At 50.8% G+C, this 22,560-nt stretch overlaps 1 protein-coding gene across 1 annotated transcript in view; it reads left to right on the top strand.

Moving 5' to 3' along the window:
* Window positions 1-8,034: 8,034 nt before the first annotated feature.
* Window positions 8,035-22,560, top strand: part of LOC123377543 — an 88,094-nt gene continuing 73,568 nt past the window's right edge. Inside the window, exons 1-2 of the mRNA XM_045030591.1 lie at window positions 8,035-8,074; window positions 9,091-11,137. Of these exons, the coding sequence (XP_044886526.1) occupies window positions 9,725-11,137 (1,413 nt within the window). The 5' untranslated portion in view covers window positions 8,035-8,074; window positions 9,091-9,724. The remainder of the gene's footprint in view (window positions 8,075-9,090; window positions 11,138-22,560) is intronic.

Below are 22,560 nucleotides of genomic sequence, written 5' to 3'. Positions count from 1 at the left end.
TAAACCCAGGCCCTCTGGAACAGGGGCTTGGGTAACAGCAATCAGTCCCAACAAACCCAGGCCCTCTGGAACAGGGGCTTGGGTAACAGCAATCAGTCCCAACAAACCCAGGCCCTCTGGAACAGGGGCTTGGGTAACAGCAATCAGTCCCAACAAACCCAGGCCCTCTGGAACAGGGGCTTGGGTAACAGCAATCAGTCCCAATAAACCCAGGCCCTCTGGAACAGGGGCTTGGGTAACAGCAATCAGTCCCAATTAGAAGGTTCACAGGTTCAGACCCTCGGGCAGGGGCTGAACACAAGGCACCCAGTCAGTTAGTGGAAGCCCAGGCCCTCAGTCAGGGCGGGGCAACAGCAGTTCAAGTCTATGAGCCCAAGCCCTAGCTCAGGGCGGGCAGCAACCCACAGAGGGCTCAGACCCTTATACAGGGCTGAGCAGCAGTTCAGTTTATAGGCCCAGGCCCTAGCTCAGGGCGGGCAACAACACACAGAGGGCTCAGACCCTTAGGCAGGGCTGAGCAGCAGTTCAGGTAAGCCTAAGCCTGAGCGCTGGGGAGAGGGGGAGACTGCCACCCGTGAGTGGGGTGGCAGGGGGGACACAGGCCCACCCACTCCACTGTGTCCCAGCCCGGGGCCCTATTAGCGGCTAGCACGGCCGCTGGTCAGTGGGGTCCTGACCGAAACACACCGACATGGGCACCTCGGTGCCTATAGCCGGACAGGGGTCAGCTATCCCCGGGCTACAGTCCATCTCCCCCTCCGTGGGTACCTGCTCCTCGGTCGCCGGGAGGTCGGGCCAGTCCATCTGCATGGGCTCCTCGGGACCAGGGCTTGGGGGCAGGTCCGGCAACTCCTGCTGGAAGTCCGGTCCGGCGGCCTCTGATGGCTCCTCCGGGTAACAGCAGGGCGGAAGCGGCGGCGGCGGCTCCTCCTCGTACCGGGAGGGAGGAAGTCCTGGCGGCTGCTCCGGGTCCCGATCCCGGGGAAGTTCTGCAGGTTCCTCTTCGTACCGGGCACGGGGCAGTGGGGGCCAGTCCGGATCGCCGCCTCGGGTCCTGGAGGGTTCCCAGTCGGGAGCTCCCGCCGGCACGTCTGCTCGCGGCGGTGGCTGGCTCCTGACTGAGCTCTGGCGTTCTCCTTTTCTACTTCCTGTCCCGCCCCTTGACTTCCGGGGGGCAGGGACAGGAAGTGGTGGCTCAGCCCAGCTGGGCTTCTGGGAGGGGGCGCCCTCTGCTGGGCAGGAGGGGAGCCACACCGACTCGCTACAGTGCCGCAAGCCTGGGAGGCGGGAGAAGTGAAGCAGCGACTGCGTGCTCGGGGAGGAGGCGGAGCAGGGGTGAGCTGGGGCGGGGGGGTGCCTCAGGGTGGGGGGTGGGGAGCTGCTGCAGGGGGGGAGCCTCAGGGCGGAGGGGGGGAGCTGCCGTGGGGGGGGACCTCAGGGTGGGGGCTCGGGGATGGCACAAGGTGGAAGTTTCGCTTAGGGCGCGAAACATCCTTGCACCAGCCCTGCTGTCCCCCACTCCCACTGCCTCCCCTGCCCCAGAGCTCTCTCCTAGTGAGTTGTGGGGCCCGGATCCTAGACAGCATGAAGGATGAGAGACACTGAATGTAACTGGAACATACAGTCTGAGACACCAGTATGTTGTAACCGGAACACACAATCAGCGTTACCAGAACACTGTAACCACAATGCACAGACAGAGATATCAGAATGCTCTGACATGAGAACACTGTGACATGATTTTAAATCAAAGTAGGAACTATTCCAAAGACTCAAAGCACTAGCTGGTTCTTTAAGTAATGTTAATTTTATTCAAAAGAAGCTCCTGATTTAATGAGATTGCTATGAACATTTCCAGTATCAGAATATTACTGTTCCAGCATTGCCTGAGTCATTAACACTAGAGCCCGAATTTCTTACAGCCTTACAAGATTTCCTTCCACATTTTCAGCTCAGCTGGCCAAAGCAATATGCTCAGCATTTATGTAACTTGAAAACCTGGAAATTCCAAGGCTGCTTTAAAGCCTCATAAGATATCACTTCCTAAACTGACATACTCCTGTATGGCTGTCTCCTTATGGTGAAATAAATCAGGTTAAATGCAGCGCAATTGCCACTTTATCTTAGAAGAGCCGAGATGGTAAAAGACATCTGATTTTTTAGGGAAATGTCAGACTTTAAATTAGTCTAAGTGGCAGCATCCTCTAGACAATGAAAAGTCTGGCAAGGAAAGAAGGCTTTTCAGGGAGCAATCTTCAGAGCAAAGAAGAGCCGGCATGCTCAGCTGTACAAAGGCCATGTTTAGCTTACAGGTGGAAGTGCGAGATTGGGAAATGCATGTGTGTGTGCAGTGGAAAGTTACCCTGTTAAATGGGAGCCATGCTACAGCTTTATTATTTGAAAGGAGAAAGGGAAAGCTGCTTTAACCTGCTTTTGATTCTGGTTCACTAAGAGGATTAAAGCTGAGAGAGGCATTCTTGGCCACTGATTCATTTGATGAATTCAGCCAATTATTCTGTTTTGCAAACTATCAGCAAGAGAGGCATGGGTTTTTGTGAATGTGTTCATTATTCTACATTGCTCAAAAAATGCTTTCCCGGTACAAACATTGCAGTTGATGGACAGCCGGCAAACTGCTTTGACTGTCTGCTCTGTGTTATTCGTGGTACATATCTCCGGGCTTCTAAGTCACATGGTTTATACTCCATGATTGAATTACTAAAATGTTGTCACTGGCAGAAGGGGTGTCACAGCCCCACCTGTGACAAGGTCAGCTCACCTCCCCAGATGGGAAAATGCTTTTGGTCACATGACAGGAAGGTCATATGACTAACTCAGGCCAGGCCTAGGGTTATAAGAGGGAAGCCTGAGGGAACAGGAGGAGCAAAGTGGGAGGTAGTGACACTCTAGCTAAGCAGGGCTGGGGAGTGCTAGCCAGGCACGACAGAAGCCTGTGGAACTGCAGTAGACTTGAAGAAGCAGCTGCACATGAGTGCTGCAGGGAGCAATACTGGCTCCTGTAGGGAGAGAAGGGACTGTTTAGTTCACAATCCAGTTTGGGGAAGAAGGACTGGGGGCTCCTGGCTCAAACAGGGAGAACGAGAACTATCTGAACCATGGAACTGGTGGTTGAAGGGGCCAGCTGGGTGAAGCCAGAGTGAAGTAGTACATGGTTGTGGGCTGGAGGGCTAGTATGCATATGGATTAAATAAATGGATCCCCACTGGAGAGAAATGTTTTAAAATTATATGGACTAGATGGAGTTTATTGAGGATCCTGAGAAAGGAAACAGAGCTGCAGAGCCTGCTGAGGTGCTGCAGAGCCACCCCAGGCCACCAGGGTCTGTTCTGGAGATGGCAACCCAGAAACAAGGAGAGACAAAGAGGTTTCGTTGTGACTGCTGAACTTTCCCTAAGGATTCCTCTCAACTGTCAAACACATCAACATATGACCCCAGCAATATATGGAACACCTGGGTTCTGTTGCAAGTTAGAATGGGGGCTAATTATAAAACCTGGTTTTAAGGATGTTTTCTCCCCGTGTTAATCAAATGAACCTGCTTTTAAAACAAGAAAACTGGGAAAAGAAATTCCATCATGTGCAACCATAAGGCTCCTCCCAACTGAGCCAGCACCTGCAATCTCCTGCCCCAGACTGCTACCGCAGGAGCTCGGGGGGGTTGCTATGCCCTTGGCCAGTGGGTTACATAGCTATTTGCTAGACAGCAGTAAAGTATTGGAGATCAGGAAAGGGAAGTGTGGCTTAGCAATGAGAGCAGTGTTTGAAGACCTATCGATAGCTCATTCCATCTGAAAGACGATGTGGCTGAGCGGCTGTACTAGACACCTGGGATCTAGTTCTGACTCTGCCTGCCATGACTTCATGCAGCCTCTCTGTTAATTTATATATGTAACAGGGTGGGAAATACTTGACTGATTGCTAAGGTTGGGTATGAGACCTTGGTTAGTAATAGGGGCTATGAAGTGCACAAATTTATAAACAGCCATCATTAGAATTGTGACCAGAGCTCATGATTTCCAGCCTTTCAGCTCAGTGCACTGTCCCCTTGGCTAAAACAGCATTTTGCATGGGAGGAGACCTTTCTTACTGGAGCTGATGGTGTAGCAGAACATGCAGCCTCATTCAGCTGCAATGGAAATATTTCACAAAATCCACAGCACTGACAAGCTTATGAGACCTTTAATGTCAGGTCAAAGTCCTTATGAACAAAGACATGCAGTATACGAGAAAAATGGATTTCAAAGGGGGAGGAATCCCGCCATGAGCAGTGTGTGGGTTTGGATCTGCCCAGTTCTGAGCAGGGGGCACCATGTGTGCAGAGTTCCCTGTGCTCTCATGGTGTAGTATACAGATGGGGGCTCACTACACTGTGTATAGTCCCACTGCTGAGCTGGTTAGGTATTGGGGCTAAGCTCAGACCTTTTACAGCAAATTGGTGACTAGCAGCCCCTTTGCCTTTACCAGCCAGCCAGAAGAGTGGGTCTTTTGGATTGCGGTCACAAGACCATCTTTGTGTCGTCTCTGGTGGTGGGAGCCATAGAGGGAAGCAAAGAGCAGGTTGGGTTCACCTGCATGTCTCCTGCCTGTAGTGAGCAGCAGAGAGAGGGACCTTTCCCATTGTCCATGTGCTGTTTGTGGCTGCAGTAGATGAGGGGGGATGCCATGTGTATGGGGGACGGGTAGATAGCTAGATAGGTGCGTATAGAGGATGGAGAGATATTTCTGAAGGCATTATCTTTCTCCTGGTTAATGGTGGCTGTGGGCAGTGACCCTTAACCCTTCCCTGGCTCTGGATTCTCATGGCAGGCAACCCCAGTCCCACAGAGATCAGAGGCAACCGCTTCCTGGGAGCCTCTCGGGGTGGTGAGTTACCACAGCTGTCCAGCCCTCCGCCAGCATGCAGGACAGCACATCGCTTTGCCTCTGCTGTGGGGGTATTGTATCAGGCCCAACCCCAACCTCTTGTGTGAAAGAGAACATGGCCCAGAAAGGCCTCCCTGGCCACACAGCTCTCTGCTCACCCCAGCCCCCCGCACAGGTAAAGGCCAGCAGCTCCTACAGAAAGCAGACAGGGATGGGGACAGGTTGAGCCCAAATCTCCATCGCTCGGTCAGCCAGCACCTCATGCGTGTGAGATATGACAGGCAATGGGGGATGGATAGGAAGCAACTGGAATATGCTTTATGCAAAAGGTCTCTTGTAAGGTATCATTACAAAGGTTTATCATTTTACCCTGTATAAGTTTTATACAAAGTAAAACAGATTTATTTCAGGTTTGGATCCCATTGGGGACTGGGTGTCTGGGTGCTGGAAATAGGTAACCTACTGAATGGTTTTCAGTTAAAGCCTGAAGATTTTGGGGCATGGTTCAGAAATCGGGGCTGTGTTGCAGCAGGCTAGCGTGTCTGGCTCAACAAAGCAGGGTTCTGGAGTCCCAAGCTGGCAGGGAAAACAGGCTCAAAGGTAATTCCAGCACATCAGGTGACAGTCCCAAGGAGATCTCTGTGACCAAACCCATCACAGTGGTGTAGTCCAGGGCCGGTACAAGGATATTTTGTGCCCTAGGCGAAACTTCCACCTTGCGGCCCCCTCCCTCTCCCCCTCCTCTCCCCCTGAGCATTGTTTATTATAAACTTTAAAAAATAAATACTGCATAATGTGGCATTGTTCATTAGAATTAATACAGAGAGGGAGGATTTGGCCCATGAAACAATAATTGTATTAAGATGCGGTCTGTGAAAATGTTTGAGAAACCTTGACTTAAATTTCTTTGGTGACATGATGTAATATTCAGTATTGCTAACCTCAAACATTCAGAACTCATGAGTTGGACCCCCACAAAATCACTCGATATCTGACCTATCAGTCCTCATCCTCAAAGGAAACCTGCAAAACAATTTTCAAAAGATGAGCCTGGGAGCTTAAATTCAAAACGTTGCTAGACATTAAAAATCATGATCTTCATAAAGATACTGGATTTATGGTTAATTACAACAATTTGCAACCCACTAATCTCCCCTTTTTGTCCTGGGATTACAAGGGAGTTAATGGGCTACTTCACCTTGAATGGTCTCCTTGAATATGTGCTAACTACTTGTGCTAAACTATCTGTTAGATCTAGTGTTTAGCTGTGACACTGTTAGTACTTTTTCAGACTTGAAGAAGAAATCTGTGTAGCTCAAAAACTTGCCCCTCTCGCTAACAGAAGTTGGTCCTATAAAAGATATCACCTCATCTACTTTGTCTCTTTTAAATAATGTGACAGCACAAGGGATTGTATAAAATCATGTGTCCCTGTAGCTAAACCCCATCACCCTGGTCCTTTTCAAGTGTTCATAGTAATAAGTTCAATAACAGATTTGCAGACCTTTGATATCTCTACTTAAAAATGACCTGACAACTTTCCAACAAGTGATGAAAAGTGCTTTTTTGAAATGTTCTTTATAAAACAGGCCCCTCCCCTATGATTTCATATTGTAAAGTTTGTCTTTAAGTTTAAACTAATATTTACTGAAACTTCTGTTTCTATTTGACATTGACTTTGCTTCTGCATAATATGTGTTTCTTACTTTACTGATCACTTCCTTATGTGGGAAGTGTGAAACCAACTGTCTTGGCATGATTTTCCTAGTTTTGTGGCTGTGTTTTATAATCAGTTGAATTACTTTTTTAAATGTTAGCTACATTAATTTCTTTGTATGCTGTGGCTTTCTGAACAGTTTAAAGAGCAGGATACATCACTGCAACTGGAATTGTTTTCTTGATTTAAACACTGCAAATAAAAAGAGTTGGGCATATTTTTGAAAGTTAGGTTAATGCAAATATCAAGTATTTAATCATGTAACTTTTTTAATAGATTGTTTTCTCATAGCAATCCCAGATTAATCCATACAGGGAAATACAACTAGAAAGTCCAGGGTTTTTTTTGAGCTGTGGAGGCTTGGCCTGTGCAAGGTGGGGAAGGGGACCCGGAGTAGCTGCAACTTACAACTCCCAGGTTCAGGTCGGCGCTGCAAAGGTTTCCCGCCAAGCCAGCTTGACAGTGATGGTCAGGAACATTTCCCAGGAACCCCACTCTGCCTGGTGGCCATGGTCCACAGCAGCATCCCTCCTAGTCCTGCGCCGCCTCCCGCTGCTGCTCCCAGGGCAGGAGCCAACGCCAGGCTCCGGTGATCTGCAGGGGACAGAGGCAGTGGGCGGCATCTGAGCATGCAGCCGCCTCCTCCCCGGGCTCCAACTTTTCCAGTTCCCTGAACCATGGGGCCCGAAGCAACTCCCCTCCACCCCCACCAGCTTTGGCTGCTGCTGCGAAGAGGAAGCACCCGGCCGGGCTGGAGAGTGGCGGGAGCCAGGAAAGTTGGAGCCCGCGGAGGAGGTGGCTGTGCGCTTGGATGCCGCCCGCTACCACTGCCCCTCTCGGAGGGCTCCGGCGATCTGTGGGGGACCAGGGCCGGCGCTAGCTTTTCTGCCGCCCCAGGCAGAAAAGAAGAGCGCCGCCCCCCCCCTCAGCGGCGCCGACCGCAGCCCGAGCCCCCGCCCCCCGAGCAGCGCAGCGCCGCCCTAGGCCCCCCCCCAGGGAGGCGGCCCGCAGCTAGCTACCGGTTTGTCTGGAGGGTGGGGGGTGGCCGCTGCCCGCAGGAGAGCAGCGCGAACAAGCTGAGGAGCGGCCCCTCCTCTGCAGCCGGGGCAGGGCCGCGCTACCAGCTCCGCCTGGGGGGGGAGGGGGGTTGCTTACCTTGGAAAGGCAGGAGCCGGTAGCGCAGCCCTGCCCGGGCTGCAGAGGAGGGGCTGCTTCTCGGAGTGCACCGGCGGGGACAAGCGGAGGAGAAGCGGCCCCTCCTCTGCAGCCCGGGCAGGGCTGCGCTACCGGCTCCTGCCTTTCCAAGGTAAGCAACCCCCTCTCCTCTCCTCCCCTCCCCTCCCCAGGCGGAGCTGGTAGCGCGGCCCTTCCCCAGCTGCAGAGGAGGGGCCGCTTCTTGGTGTGCACCCGCGGGGACAAGCGGAGGAGCGGCTTGTCCTCTGCAGCCGGGGAAGAGCTCCCGTCGCTCTTCCGGTAAGCGGGCACATACAGCCCGTCATTTCGCCGCCCCCTAAATTTCGCCGCCCTAGGCACCTGCTTGTTTAGCTGGTGCCTAGAGCCGCTCCTGGGGGGACAGAGGTGATGGGCGGCATCTGAGCGCGCAGCCGCCTCCTCCCCGGGCTCCATCTTTCCCGGCTCCCTGAACCACGGGCCCGAAGCAACTTCCCGCCCCCCCCCCCACCAGTTCCAGCTGCTGCTGTGCTGGGGAAGCACCTGGCCGGGAGTGCCCGGGCTGGAGAGCGGCAGGAGTCAGGAAAATTGGAGCCCGGGGAGGAGGCAGCTGCGCATTCAGATGCTGACCGCTGCCTCTGTCCCCCGCAGATTGCCAGAGCCCTCCAGGAGGGGCAATGGCGGCAGCGGCAGCTGACATGCCGGGGAGCCGCAGAACCCGAGCACGGTGAGGGGAACCGGGGGGTGCGCCTTCCTGGGCTGCAGGCCGGCGCCCCTCCGGGGACTCCTGCAGCGGATGCATGCGGTCAGCAGCCCCCGTGCGCCCCCCCCACCGCACGGGCTCGGCTCCCGGAGCAGGCTCAGGGCCCCTTGCCCAGGTGGCAGCAGTGGCTCACATGCCCGGGAGCCGCAGAGCCCGAGTGTGGCGAGGGGGGAGCTGGGGGTTGCACAGGGGCTGCTGCCCGCATGCATCTGCTGCAGCCTGCAGGAGTGTGGAGGGGCGCCGGGCCGCAGCCTGGGCAGGAGGGGCAGGGTGCGTGGCTGCTGGTGGCACCACCTCCTTTGCAGGGCTGCTGCCAACCCTGCTGGCTCCTCCATGGCTGGGTCTTGCCGCTTTTTGGTGCCCCCAACCACTTGGTGCCCTAGGCGACCGCATAGTTTGCCTAGTGGTTGCACTGGCCCTGGCGTAGTCGACTAGGATCTGCACACAACTGATTGCTTTGAGACACTGGTAGTGATTTTCAGTGAGTTTTAAGTGTAGTGGCCAGAGAACAGACAAAGTGGTTACTGGTTTATTATTTTCTGTTTGTTTATTTCAGGTGAGCAGGAAAGCAGGAAAATGACTACCAGTGAGGCAGCTACAAAACAAGAGCTGGCCAGACTGGAAGCAGAAGAGAAGGCAAAGGACCACGAGTTTCAAATATGGCAGGCAGCAATGAAGCTCAAAGAAGCAGCTGCGGCCAGGTAAACCATGGAGGCCCAGAAGGAGGCTCAAATTAAAGCACAGAAGGCGGCTCACAAAAGAGCCATGGAGCTAAAAGACAAAGAGCTTGAAGCCCAGAGGCTAGAACAGCAAGATGCTCAGGAGGAGAAGGAAAGAGAGAGGCAGCTAGCTCTGGAGTTAAAAGACTGGGGGGGATAGCTCAGTGGTTTGAGCATTGGCCTGCTAAACCCAGGATTGTGAGTTTAATCCTTGAGGGGGCCATTTAGGGATTTGGGGATTGGTCCTGCTTTAAGCAGGGGGTTGGACTAGATGATCTCCTGAGGTCCCTTCCAACCCTAATAATCTATGATTCTATGACAAAAAAATTGAGGCCCAGATTGTGATGCAAAAGCATGAACTGGCTGTAATGGAGTGGAAGACCACAGTATGATGAATCCAGTGATATTGCTGAATATTTCATCACCTTTGAGAGACTGTACACTCTCCATGCAATTCCTGAAGATCAAAAGATGACCACTTTGGTTGCAAAATTGACTGGAAGAGCTCTGGACATATTCAGTAAGATGCCTATTGATGATGCTTCAAACTATGGTAAATTTAAGGAACTGCTTTTGAAACAGTTCCAGATTACACCTGAAACCTACAGAGTAAAATTCAGGAGTCTTAAGAGGGGATCTGAATTGAGTAATGTGGCTTATGTGAATGAAATGAGGGATTTGTTAGACAAGTCGGTGAGGGGAAAAGACATCATAAGCTTGGAAGAAATGTGTGATTTGGTTACTCAGGAACAGTTCCTGAATATGTGCAGTGATGATGTAAAACAGTGTTTGTGGGACAAAAAGGTGGATTCAGTGGGTGAATTAGCTGGGGTTTCAGACTCTTTTGAGCAATCACAAGCTGCAATTAAACATAAACCACTGGCAGAGGGGTACAGAGTTGGTGGAAAACACAATCACTGTTTTACCCCTGGGAAAAAGGAGTCTGGGTGTTCACCTCCCCATTCCCCTATTACTCGTCCAAAGTCTCCTGTACAAGCAGAGGAGCCCAAAAGGTGCGATCATTGTAAGTCCACTGAGCACCTGAGGAATAAATGTCCTTGGCTGAGTGGGAACAGGCACCAGGTAACACATGAAGCTGCTGCTTCTCAGAGCACAGGGATATCCCAGGCTACAGCCTCTTACCACACAGGATTTGTAAAGGTTGCTTCTATACAACCAAGCAGTGAGCATACGCATACTGCTAAGCTCAATGACAAAGTGCTACAAGGTTGGAGGGATACTGGTGCAGAGATCTGTGTGATCAAGAGGGACCTGATCCAAGAGAAGGATTTGTTACCAGGAAAAACGGCAGAATTAGAATTGGTGGAAGGTTACAAAGTCCTTGCACCTTTAGCTCAGGTATACATGGAAACTGGTGATTTGGAGGCTGAACTGACTGTTGCAGCAGTGGCACACAATTTTGCACCGTTTCTAATGGGGAATGATTTTTTTAATGTGGCAGAATCTATCCCAGGGTTTGTTAGCAGCAAGAAGGAATCCTGTGCTGAAATCCCCAGAGGGGAGGGTGAAGTCACATGTGCTGCTGAGGAAATAGGGGAGTGTCTCTTTAATTCCTTGGTAGCAGTGGAAAATGGGCTGTGTAGCCCCGGGGCTCAAGGCAGGTCCCTGCAGGAAAGGCTGGATAGAGTCAGCTCCTGCCCTATGATCATCTCCCTGGGTGAGGGGGATGTTCCACCTTGTAACAGGGAGGCCTTCCCAGCTGCTGAATGCCAGGAAGTTGCAGGTCAGCAGGGGACAGTTCCTGCTCTGGGGTGCACAGAAACATGTATCCCAGAGATAGAAGTTGGGGTCCTGATGACCGCTGCAGTGGGAGCAGACCCCAAGGGCTCTGTAGCTGGAAGCAAGCCCAACATGAGTGAAAGGGTGGGGGGTGGGGGTTTGCTGGCCAGTGAAGGGTCTGTCATAGCTGGTAGCTATGAGCCCCACAGCTGGATCAGGGTCACCTTCCCTTTTGGAGGACACAGGGGTATCTGCCTCAGGGGGGAGCCAGAGAGAGAAGTCCAGATGGAAGGGGAGGGTCTGCCCACCTTTTGTAGGAAGGGTTTTCCCCAGGAGGAGGGTGAAGGATCTGCATCTGAAATGCCAGACCCCTCACCTGTGGGTCAGGCTTTAAGGGAAAACTGGGAGTCAAATCTCCTGGAGGGGAGAGTCCTCCCAGCTGACCTTTTGGAAACAGAGAGTGGGGTGACTGAGGGGATCTTACCAATCCAAAGCACTCCACTGAAAGATGTTGTTCCTGCTATTCTTGTAAGAGACAAAACTGTCTCTTCAAGGCAGGAGAATGAAAAACTTTGCATTTGGTAAGCTTCACAAGTGGGTGGGGCCCAACACAAAGAGATTCCATAGGAAGGAGCCGAGTGCAGGCATGGTTGCAGTACACCCTTTCCTTGCCAGGACCCCAAACACATACCTGAATTAAGAGCCTTCTCCAAAGAGATAGGAGTATCTGTATCTGAACACCTACCATGGCACACAGAGGGATTGGGAAATGGAATAGACGCTGAACAAGCCAAACTGTGTGAACAAAGTCTGTTTGTCATAAACTGGCTGTTTATCTTGCGTCTTTTGCTACTTCATCTATGGGTCAAGACAATGGAACTGATGCTATGGACAAACCCTGTGAAAATGTGTAACATACTGTAACAGGGTCAGGCCAGATGGCTACAAGAGAGTGGTCGAAGGTAGATACATTAGCTCCAGGTTAAGCAGGTCCCTTTTCTCTGGGTAAGATAACAGGGACTATTCCAGAACACTCAGGAACTTTCTAGAACTAATTAGGGTAGGCAGGCTAATTAGGACACATGTAGCCAATTGGGAAGTTACTAGAATTAATTTAAGGATAATCAGGACACCTGGTATAAAAACAGCAAAGAGTCCTGTGGTATAAAAAGGCTTTCACTCCAATTAGTGAGGGGTGCATAAGGGGCTGGGAGTGAGAGGATGTGCTGCTGGAGGACTGAGGAGTACAAGTGTTAACAGACATCAGGAGGAAGGTCCTGTGGTGAGGAAAAAGAAGGTGTTGGGAGGAGGCCATGGAAGTAGCCCAGGGAATAGTAGCTGTTCCAGAAGGCACCCTAGACAGCTGCAGTCCACAGGGCCCTGGGCTGGAACCCAGAGTAGAGGGTGGGCCCGGGTTCCCCCCAAAACCTCTCAACTCCTGATTCAACACAGGAATATCTCTGAGGCTAGCAAAATCCACCAATAAGCACAGGACCCGCTAAGGTAGAGGAGGAACTTTATCACAATACCTAATTTTGGGGAAAAACTTTTGTACATGCTAGGAATGGTAACAAGACAGTACCACAAACATGATGCCTCTCAACTAATACCAGTAAACAGGCTTAGAGCTTGTCACAGCTGCAAAAGCATAACAGGCCTACACTGCTGTGTGGAAGAGGAAACTGAGGCACGCTGCCTCATGGCATTGATGGCTAAATGCCAAGACAACTACACTTTAACAGATATTGCTATCTGCATTCTGTTAGCAATACTACACCCCAACATATTTTCAGGCACCCAGAGACCAAGAACCCAAAACTTTGATAGAACACCTATGAATGACATTGGAGGGTTTAAATGTACTGGGAAGGTGTGTAACCAAAGATAGACAGGGATTTTAAATGAAGTACCTCTGCAATGGACAGTGTCCAAGACTCCAGCAGTAAGTTCAGGAGGAGGGTGTGATGTTGCCATCCATATGCTTTATGAATGTGAATATGATGTAACTGGAATATGCTTTATGCAAAAGATCTCTTGTAAGGTATCATTACAAAGGTTGTCAAGTATCAGAGGGGTAGCCGTGTTAGTCTGGTTCTGTAGAAGCAGCAAAGAATCCTGTGGCACCTTATAGACTAACAGACGTTTTGCAGCATGAGCTTTCGTGGGTGAATACCCACTTCTTCGGATGCATCCGAAGTCTTGCATCCGAAGAAGTGGGTATTCACCCACGAAAGCTCATGCTGCAAAACGTCTGTTAGTCTATAAGGTGCCACAGGATTCTTTGCTGCTATTACAAAGGTTATAATCTACTGAATATATTCATCCTATTTGTATGTGTAACCCTTCTGCTTGTCTGAGTTGGCAGCAATAAGGGCTGGGTTCCGTATCTAAAGGTTCCATTTCAATAATGCAATGCAAAACCGGCTCGAGCCCCCACCCAGTGACCTGGGACAAATACATACCACTCCCTGGGTGCCTCTAGGAGGCAATACTTCCCCTCTCGCAAGAATGGAGTCTGAGTGTAGCAAAATCCTTTTAATAAAGGAGGGAAACACTGCAGCATTATGTTGGGGAAACACCACAGACAGGATTCATAACACAAACCATGAGCAAAAGACCCACCCCCAAGCTAGTTTGGCAGACCTTCAGGGTCTTAAGTCCAACCACCCAAAAGATCACCCCAAAAGTCCAAACTCTAACACCCCAAGAGTCCCTTGAGTCCAGCAACCCAAAAATCCCCCCAAACGTCCAACAACCCAAAAGTCTCTGTTCCTGGTCAGTGCAGCCCCAGAGTTCAAAAGTTTATCTGCAGAGTTCTACACCCCCAGCTGGGTGGAAATGGTGGTGGGGGGAACGGGCAGTGTTAAGGGGCACCTTACATGGTCCAAGGCTGACTGCCTCACCTCTCTGACGGGTTCTGCTGCAGCCTTCACCACGAGCCGCTCCACTCCACCAGCCATCCTGTGAGCCGCTCCCGCTGTCCCACAAACTGCTCCGCTCACAGTCCATGGGCCACTCCAACCGGCCCGCAAACTGCTCAGCTGAGCTCCGCTCTGCTCGCTGTCCCATGGGCCGTCTGCTCCGCTCCGCTCTACTCACCATCCCACAGGCCACTCCAACCAGCCCACAAACTGCTCCGCTCGCTGTCCCATGGGCCGCTCCAACCATCCCACAAACTGCTTGGCTCTGCCAGCTGCTTAGCAATATATCTTCAGGCTCCCCCACTAGTCAACACAGCACTCAGTGAGCTCAGCACCCAGCAATCTTAGTACTTTAGTGATTTCAGCTTATAGTAGAGGAGCCTCAGTGCTAGTGCACAATTGGTCTAAAGTGAATTCAGCACAGCAGCCTGTAATGAGACCCTTAATGGAATCAAAATTAGCTCTGTTACTCAACAGTAGAGAGAGGAGACAGTGCACTTGGTGTTTCAAGCCCAGAATACCATCAAATACAAATACCTGTTCCCCCAACCTCTCTCAATTCACTAAGTTTTGGAACCCATGTCCCTTGTCTAGCAAGTGCAACTTAGTTGATGGTGAATCCCTCTGTCATAAAACAGTTCCACTGGCCTTGATTCACATAATCAGGGTAACAAAACTTTATTCTTCCTGCCCCAATAACAGAGAAACTGGAGATCCCACAGCAGCCAAAGTGACCATTTGGGCAGCTGAGAGCTCATACTAGGTAGGGTGGGTGTGCCTATGCAAACAAGACCAGCCCCTGAAGTTCTTTTCCACACTTGCCACCATTCACCACCAGATGTCAGGGTAGAGCTCATCCTGACTCTGCTTACATATGAATGTACCATTCTTGTATCTGAAACTAGAAATATGAAGTATTACTCTGAGGTCCTATTGTAATTATGTAAAGTGTAGGCCATTAATGGTGGCTTAGGATCTTGATGGCTCCCATTGACTAGGACAATTGATTGTGAATGGGTTTATTTACCTGCAAGCCGTCCTGTGTACATGACCTGACATGGGTAATGAAGAATGAGGTCTTACAGTGACATGTGACCATGTCACATGATCCTGGAATCCATCTTAAACCTGGTGCTTTTCCATTGAGAATGAGGGGTGGGGACCCAGAGAGACAAAAGATTCCTGCCTTGGGCCAAGGCTATAAAAGTGGGTGGAACAGAACAAAGGGGGCACCCAGTCATGAGAAATCCCCTAGTTACCACCTGAGCTGGAACTAACAAGGGGGAAAGGATTGGTCCCAGACTAGGAAGGAGTCTTGTCTATGAAAGAAGCTTATTGGAACATCTCTGAGGGTGAGATTTACCCGTAAACAGTTTCTTATTGTATTAGGCTTAGACATGTGAGTTTTTGCTTTATTTTGCTTAATGACTTATTTGTCCTGTCTGTTATTACTTGAAACCACTTAAATTCTACTTTTTATTCTTAATAAAATCACTTTTGTTTATTAATGAACCCAGAGTAAATGATTAATACCGGGGAGAGCAAACAGGTGTGCATAGCTCTCTATCATTGTTACAGAGGCTGAACAATTTATGAGTTTACCCTGTATAAGCTTTATACAGAGTAAAATGGATTTATTTGGGGTTTGGATCCCATTGGGAACTGGGTGTCTGGGTACTGCAGATAGGTAACCTGATGAGTAGTTTTCAGTTAAAGCCTGCAGATTTGGGGGCGTGGTTCAGGCCCTGGGGCTGTGTTGAAGCAGACTAGCATGTCTGGCTCAATAAGGCAGGGTTCTGGAGTCCCAAGCCGTCAGGGAAAATGGGCTCAGAGGTAATTTCAGCACATCAGGTGACAGTCCCAAGGGAGTCTCTGTGTTGGATCCTGCCAACTATGCCACTGTGACGATGCGGTTCTGGCAGGACCCAACTGAGAGTGCCAATTCAGGACCAATTGCTTAAACAGGGCAGTTACAGCCCAAGGCTGGGGTTTTTCCACCTCTAAGGCAAACCAAACCAGCCAGACAAAAAGGACTTTGGTTTCACCCCACTGGCTTACCACAAGTCACACAAGCAACTTCCTTAGACACTCCAGCTTCCCAGTATCACCACCAATGCCACTCGTCCTGCGGATGAATGGTTATGAAAACCAACACCCCAATAAAAGAAAATGGTTCCCTTGATCCCAAAGAATCAAGCCCCAGACCCAGATCAATATACAAATCAGATCTTACCCACAAATCACACTGTTGCCAATCCTTTAGAATCTAAAATCTAAAGGTTTATTCATAAAGGGAAAAAGACAGAGATGAGAGCTGGAATTGGTTACATAGAATCAATTACATACAGTAATGGCAAAGTTCTTAGTTCAGGCTTGTAGCAGTGATGGAGTAAACTGCAGGTTCAAATCAAGTCTCTGGAGTGCATCCCCTGCTGGGATGGGTCATCAGTCCTTTGTGCAGAGCTTCAGTTTGTAGCAAAGTCCTTCCAGAGGTAAGAAGCAGGATTGAATCATAGAATATCAAGGTTGGGAAGGGACCTCACAGGAGGTCATCTAGTCCAACCTGCTGCTCAAAGCAGGACCAATCCCCAGAGAGATTTTTACCCCAGTTCCCTAAATGGCCCCCTCAAAGATTGAACTCACAACCCTGGGTTTAGCAGGCTAATGCTCAAACCACTGAGCTATCCTCCCTCCTCCCCCCCCAAGGCAAGATGGAGATGAGGCATCAGCCTTTTATAGTCTCTTTTCCAGGTGTAAGAACCTCTTTGTTCTTACTGTGGAAAATTACAGCAAAATGGAGTATGGAGTCACATGAGCAAGTCCCTGCATACTTTGCTGAGTACAAGACGTATCTGCCTTCTCTCAGTGGGTCAATTGTGTAGCTGATGGTCCTTAATGGGCCATCAAGCAGGCTAGGCAGAGCTAACACCAACTTGTCTGGGGTGTCACCCAGAAGCATAGCACAAGTTTGAAATACAGACAGGATCGAGCCAATGTTCATAACTTCAACTACAAAATGGCACATGCATACAGACAGCATAATCATAACCAGCAACCCATAACCTGGTCTAAGACACCTTGTATGACTGCCTTTACATAAGATTTGGTGCCACTACAGTACCTTGGTTGCAACCATGTTCTATATGGTCCCAGATTATATCAATAACGTCACAGGAAGACACACTGTGTTGTGGTTAGTCTGGGTCCTGCGAGGCATTGGGCAGAGGGATCTGTGTTAGCAACAGGTGTGCGTGCTCTATGCCTTGGTCTCTGATTAGTGTCAATCCTTGAGAAAGCATTGCTGCCTGGGAGCTGGGCACTGGTACTGGGCTGAAATTCCTGGGAGAAGGGTATGTCCTGCAAGCTGGGTGACCATCTCACTCCTGGATTGCTGGGGGGGGAGAGGATGCGTGGGGGAGGGGTGTGTAAATAAAGCAAGTTACATGTAGAGTATGCCCAGATTCCACATCACTGGTTTCTCCTCTTCTCCATCCTTTGTTCTTTAGCCTGGAATTCAGGGGCAATTCCTTGCTGTGCCACAGACTCGCTTGTGTGACCTTAGGGAAGTCTCTTAGCCTCTTTGTGCTGTGTCCCAGTGCCAATATGTAAATGGAGGAAATGGTTCTGCCCTGCCCCACCCCCCTCAGACCTCGTGGCATGAGGGTATATGCACCAAAGATGGTGAGGGGCTCAGATACTACTGGGGCTGGAAGTGCTGGCCAGGTCATGCAAGTCAAAGGGGAGCAGTGCATGCTGGGATCTGTAGTCTCCAAGGCTCCAATGTATGGATGGGCTTGTCTGCAGGACTCCATGTCCCATGTGGTGGCTGGTTTAGGTGATGAGGTATTGCAGGAGTGGGTAGGTGAGATTCTGTGGCTTGCACCGTGAAGGAGGTCAGACTAGATCAGTGGTCCCCAAACTTTTGAGCGTCGTGCTCCCCCTTACCCAGGTGTGAGGCCGGGAGCTGGGGACACAGCTGGGGATGGGATGTGAGCAGAGCTGGGGGCAGGGAAGGTCTGGGTGGCACTCCCTCCCCACACCTCATGGAGGCTGGCCCAGGTCCTGCTGTGCTCACTTGTACTTTCCTCCATGCCCCACAAAGAGGGCACAGCCCATAGTTTGGGGACCTCTGCACTAGATTATCATGATGGTATCTTCTGACCTTAAAGTCTATTAGAACTGCCTCCCAGGGCTGCAGCTGGAATCACCCAGCACTTTACCCTTAGGCTCTATGGTCTCTAAGGAAGTGAAATAAGGCAGCTCCAGGAGGCGCCCTCTTTCCAATGCCCCAGCACAGCCACCATCTTAGCACAGGGCCCGTGCGTGCCTTGCAGGGAGCAGACCCAGGACTAGAAAAACACAAAAAGGCCACCCTGGGCAGTTTGAGCTGCTCCTGTTCCCGTGACTTCCTCTGGGGGGTGGTTGTTATGTGTTATTTGTACTACCATAGCACCTCACAGTCCCAGTCATGGAGCAGGACCCAGGGTGCTGGGGGCTGTACAACCACAGAACAAAACAACCATCCCAATCCCAATGAGCTGACAATCCAAGTATAAGAAAATAAATATCAGGCGGACACAGACAGATGGGGGGAGGGGTACAAGGAAACAACAAGGCAATATTGGCAGGGTGCTGCCAGGCTGTGGTCTCAGCACACTAGCTGCCTCGCCATTGCCATGTTTTCTGTAGGTGCCATGGCAGAGGACAGTTTGAAGGTGGGATCTGAAGGAGGATGGGTTACTAATGGATCAGTTTTGCAGATGTTTACAGTGTAAGCAGAGTCAGGATGAGCTCTACCCTGACATCTGGTGGTGAAGTATGGGGAGTGTGGAAAGGAATTTCAGGTATTTGCATTGGCACACCCACTCCACCTAGTATAGTTCCCGGCAGCCTGGGATGGTTATTTTGACAGCTCTGGGATCCCCAATTTCTTTGTTATTGGGGCAGGAGGAATAAAGTGTTGTCACCCTGAGTATGTGAATGAGGAGCTATGAGACTGCGTTAGGACAGAGATGTCTCACTATCCATTAGGTAGCACTTGCTAGACAAGGGACATGGGTGCCAAAACCCACTGAATGGAGAGAGGTTGGGGACTGGTGTGTATGTACCTGATGGTGAGGGCTGGAACACCAATTGTACTTCCTCCTCTCTCTACTGTTGAAGAGCAGAGCTAATTTTGAATCCTTTAGGAGTCCATCTAGAGGCTACTGACCTGAATTCACATTAGGCCAATCAGGGCCGGCTCTAGGTTTTTTGCTGCCCCAAGCAAAAAAATTTTTGGCTGCCCCTGTCCCAGCCCTGGGCTCCCCCCCACAACCCCCCTGCTGCCCCAGCCCTGGGCTCCCCTCTTCCCCCTCCACCAGTGCCCCACACACACACCTCCTGGTCCTGCCGCCCCAGCCCAGGGCTCTCTCCCCCCGCACCTGCACCCTCTTTCCGCCGCAGCCCTGGGTCACCGGTAACTCGCTCCCAGGCCGGTCATTCAGCAGGAATTTTGGATGTGAACAAAACACAGACAGGATTGGTTCCCATATGGTTACAGAGCTGCAGTTAAGTGGAACAATTTTCAGCTTGTGTGATTGGAGGGTATCTGGATGCATATTATAAGACTGACCTCCATAAATAAGGAAAAGTTGAGGTGCCTTTATTATTCTTTTGTTCCACTCTTTCTTTCTATGGGAAATTTGCCAATGCAATACCACTGTCTTCCTTTTAAACAAACAAACAAACAAAAAGGCAATGGCTGTTGAAAATAGCAATTCCAGTCCTAATAACCACTGGGAAGCATTTCTTGCTCAATTTTATCCTACTTTTCTACAGCAAGTTACAGTGGATCAGTGTATTTGATTTGGGAGAAATGAACTAACAGCTGCCCAAACTGAGCTTGAGCACTCCTGAATTTTGAGGTGTTCAAATCTAGAAGGCAGGTGCTGGGTGTGTGTGTGGGGGGGCTGTGGGCTCCGCGGGGGAGCACGGCAAAATGTATGCAGCAGCATGTCTGGCACTGCGCGGAGCCAGACACGCTGGTCTGAGTGGCATGGTAAGGGGGCTGGGGGCTGGAGAAGGGGTAGGGGGTTCTGGAGAGGCAGTCAAGGGACAGGGAGCGGGGGGGTTGGATGGGGTGGAGGTTCAGGGGGAGCAGTCAGGGGCAGGGAGAAGGGGGGGTTAGATGGGTCAGAGGTTCGGGGGGCAGTCAGGGGACAGGCAGTGGTTGGATAGGCATGGGAGTCCCAGGGGTTTGTTAGGGGACAGGAAGGGGGTGGGGTCTCAGGAGGGGGCAGTTGGGGACAAGGAGAAGGGAGGGGGCAATCAGGGGACAAGGACCAGCGACGCTTAGATAGGGGGTGGGGTCCTGGGGGGGCAGTTAGGGGCAGGGGTCCCGGGAGGGGGTGATCAGGGAGCAGGGGGGGGGGGTTGGATGGGTTGGGGTTTCTGTGGGGGGGCAATTGGAGGGAGTGGATGGTGGCAGGGTGGGGCTTCCCTCCCCTGGAGTGTCCTGTTTTTTGAATGTTAAAATATGGTCTCCCTACCATTCACAGCACGCTGCCGCATGAGGTCCCCCTCCTTCCTTTCCAATTGGTAGTGGCCAAGGGAATGCTGGGAAATGTAGTTCTTTCCCTGCTCCAGGGCTGGCTCTATAGGCAGGGAGCTAACCAAGAAACTACAGCTCCCAGAGCCCCCTCTTGGTTCTCAGCTCCTATGCCGCCCCTGCAAATGGGCTACCCCAAGCAGGTGCTTGCTTTGCTGGTGCCTAGAGCCGCCCCTGAGGCCAATGGTGCACCAGCACTGGGGCTCCCCTACTACAAGCTGAAATCACTAAAAGAGCTAAGCTTACTGAGCTGAGATCACTGAGTGCTGTGTTAACTAGTGGGGGAGCCTGAAGATCTATTGCTAAGCGGCTGGCAGAGTGGAGCAGTTTGCAGCATGTTGGAGCAACCCATGGAACAGTGAGTGGAGCGGTTTGCGGGGATGGCTGAAGCGGTTCACGGGTTGGCTGGAGGAGCGGCACAGCTGGAGGAGTTGAGCCAGTTGTGGTGAAGGCTGTAGCAGAACTCCACGGAGAGGTGGAGCAGTTGGCCCTGGCCCACGTAAGGTGCCCCTTAACACCCTGTGTGTGCCCCACCCATTTCCACCCAGGCTGGGCGGGTAAAACTCTGCAGCTAAACTGTTGAACTCTGGGGTGGCACTGACCAGAGACAGAGACTTTTGGGTGGTTGGACTTTGGGGTGATTGGACTTAAGACCTTAAGGGGGAAAGGACATTGCCAAATGTACTTGGAGGAGGATTGTTTGGTTTTTTTGCTTATGGTTTGTGTTATAATCTGGTTTGTGGTGTTTCTCCAATGGTGATGCCACATTGTCTCCCTCCTTTATTAAAAGGATTTTGCTACACTCGGACTCCGTGCTTGTGAGTGGGGAAGTATTGCCTCCTAGAGGCACCCGGGGGGGGTGGTATGTAATTGTCCCAGGTCACTGGGTGGGGGCTCGAGCAGGTTTTGCATTGTGTTATTGAAACGGAACCCCTGGATACTGAACCCGCCCTTGTTGCTGCCAACTCAGAGGGGCAGAAGGGTTACAACAGCGAGCTCCTCCCAAGCAGAAGGAGCAGCAGGGGAGAAAGTGCAAAGGCGATTGTTTGAAAATGTAGCAAGTGACCAACAGAGGTAGGTGTCTGAGGCTAAATGCAGGTGGGAGTCAACCTCAGGATAGTGAATGAGAGATGTAGTGTCCTCACCGCAAAAAAGATATACTGGCACTAGAAAAGGTTCAGAAAAGGGCAACTAAAATGATTAGGGGTTTGGAGAGGGTCCCATATGAGGAAAGATTAAAGAGGCTAGGACTCTTCAGCTTGGAAAAGAGGAGACTCAGGGGGATATGATAGAGGTATATAAAATCATGAGTGATGTTGAGAAAGTGGATAAGGAAAAGTTATTTACTTATTCCCATAATACAAGAACTAGGGGTCACCAAATGAAATTAATAGGCAGCAGGTTTAAAACAAATAAAAGGACGTTCTTCTTCACACAGCGCACAGTCAACTTGTGGAACTCCTTACCTGAGGAGGTTGTGAAGGCTAGGACAATAACAGCGTTTAAAAGAGAACTGGATAAATTCATGGTGGTTAAGTCCATAAATGGCTATTTGCCAGGATGGGTAAGATATGGTGTCCCTAGCCTCTGTTTGTCAGAGAATGGAGATGGATGGCAGGAGAGAGATCACTTGATCATTGCCTGTTAGATCCACTTCCTCTGGGGCACCTGGCATTGGCCACTGTCGGTAGACAGATACTGGGCTAGATGGACCTTTGGTCTGACCCAGTACGGCCGTTCTTATGTTCTTATGACAGGACAGGGAGAATTGGCTGGGAAGGGCCTTAAAAGTGAAGACACACAACTTGTGTCTGATGCAATAGAGAAGGGGGAACCAGTGGAGGGATACAGAGAGAGGATGATTTGGTCAAAGCTGCAGGTGAGGAGAAGGATCCTTGCACCAGCATTCTGAATGGGCATGAGTGGGATGAGTGGGCATCATTGGTCAAGGCAAGAGAGAAGGATGCTGCAGTGGGTGAGATGCAGATGAGAGCCTGGGTGAGGGTTTTAGCTGTGTAGATGGCTACGAAAGGCGTAGCTTAGACATAGTGTGGATA

The sequence above is a fragment of the Mauremys mutica genome, chromosome 9 (genome assembly GCF_020497125.1).
Source record: "Mauremys mutica isolate MM-2020 ecotype Southern chromosome 9, ASM2049712v1, whole genome shotgun sequence".
NCBI classification, from domain to species: Eukaryota; Metazoa; Chordata; order Testudines; family Geoemydidae; genus Mauremys; species Mauremys mutica.
The sequence above is the reverse complement of the archived record's forward strand: the minus strand, read 5'-3'. Positions and strand labels throughout refer to the sequence as shown.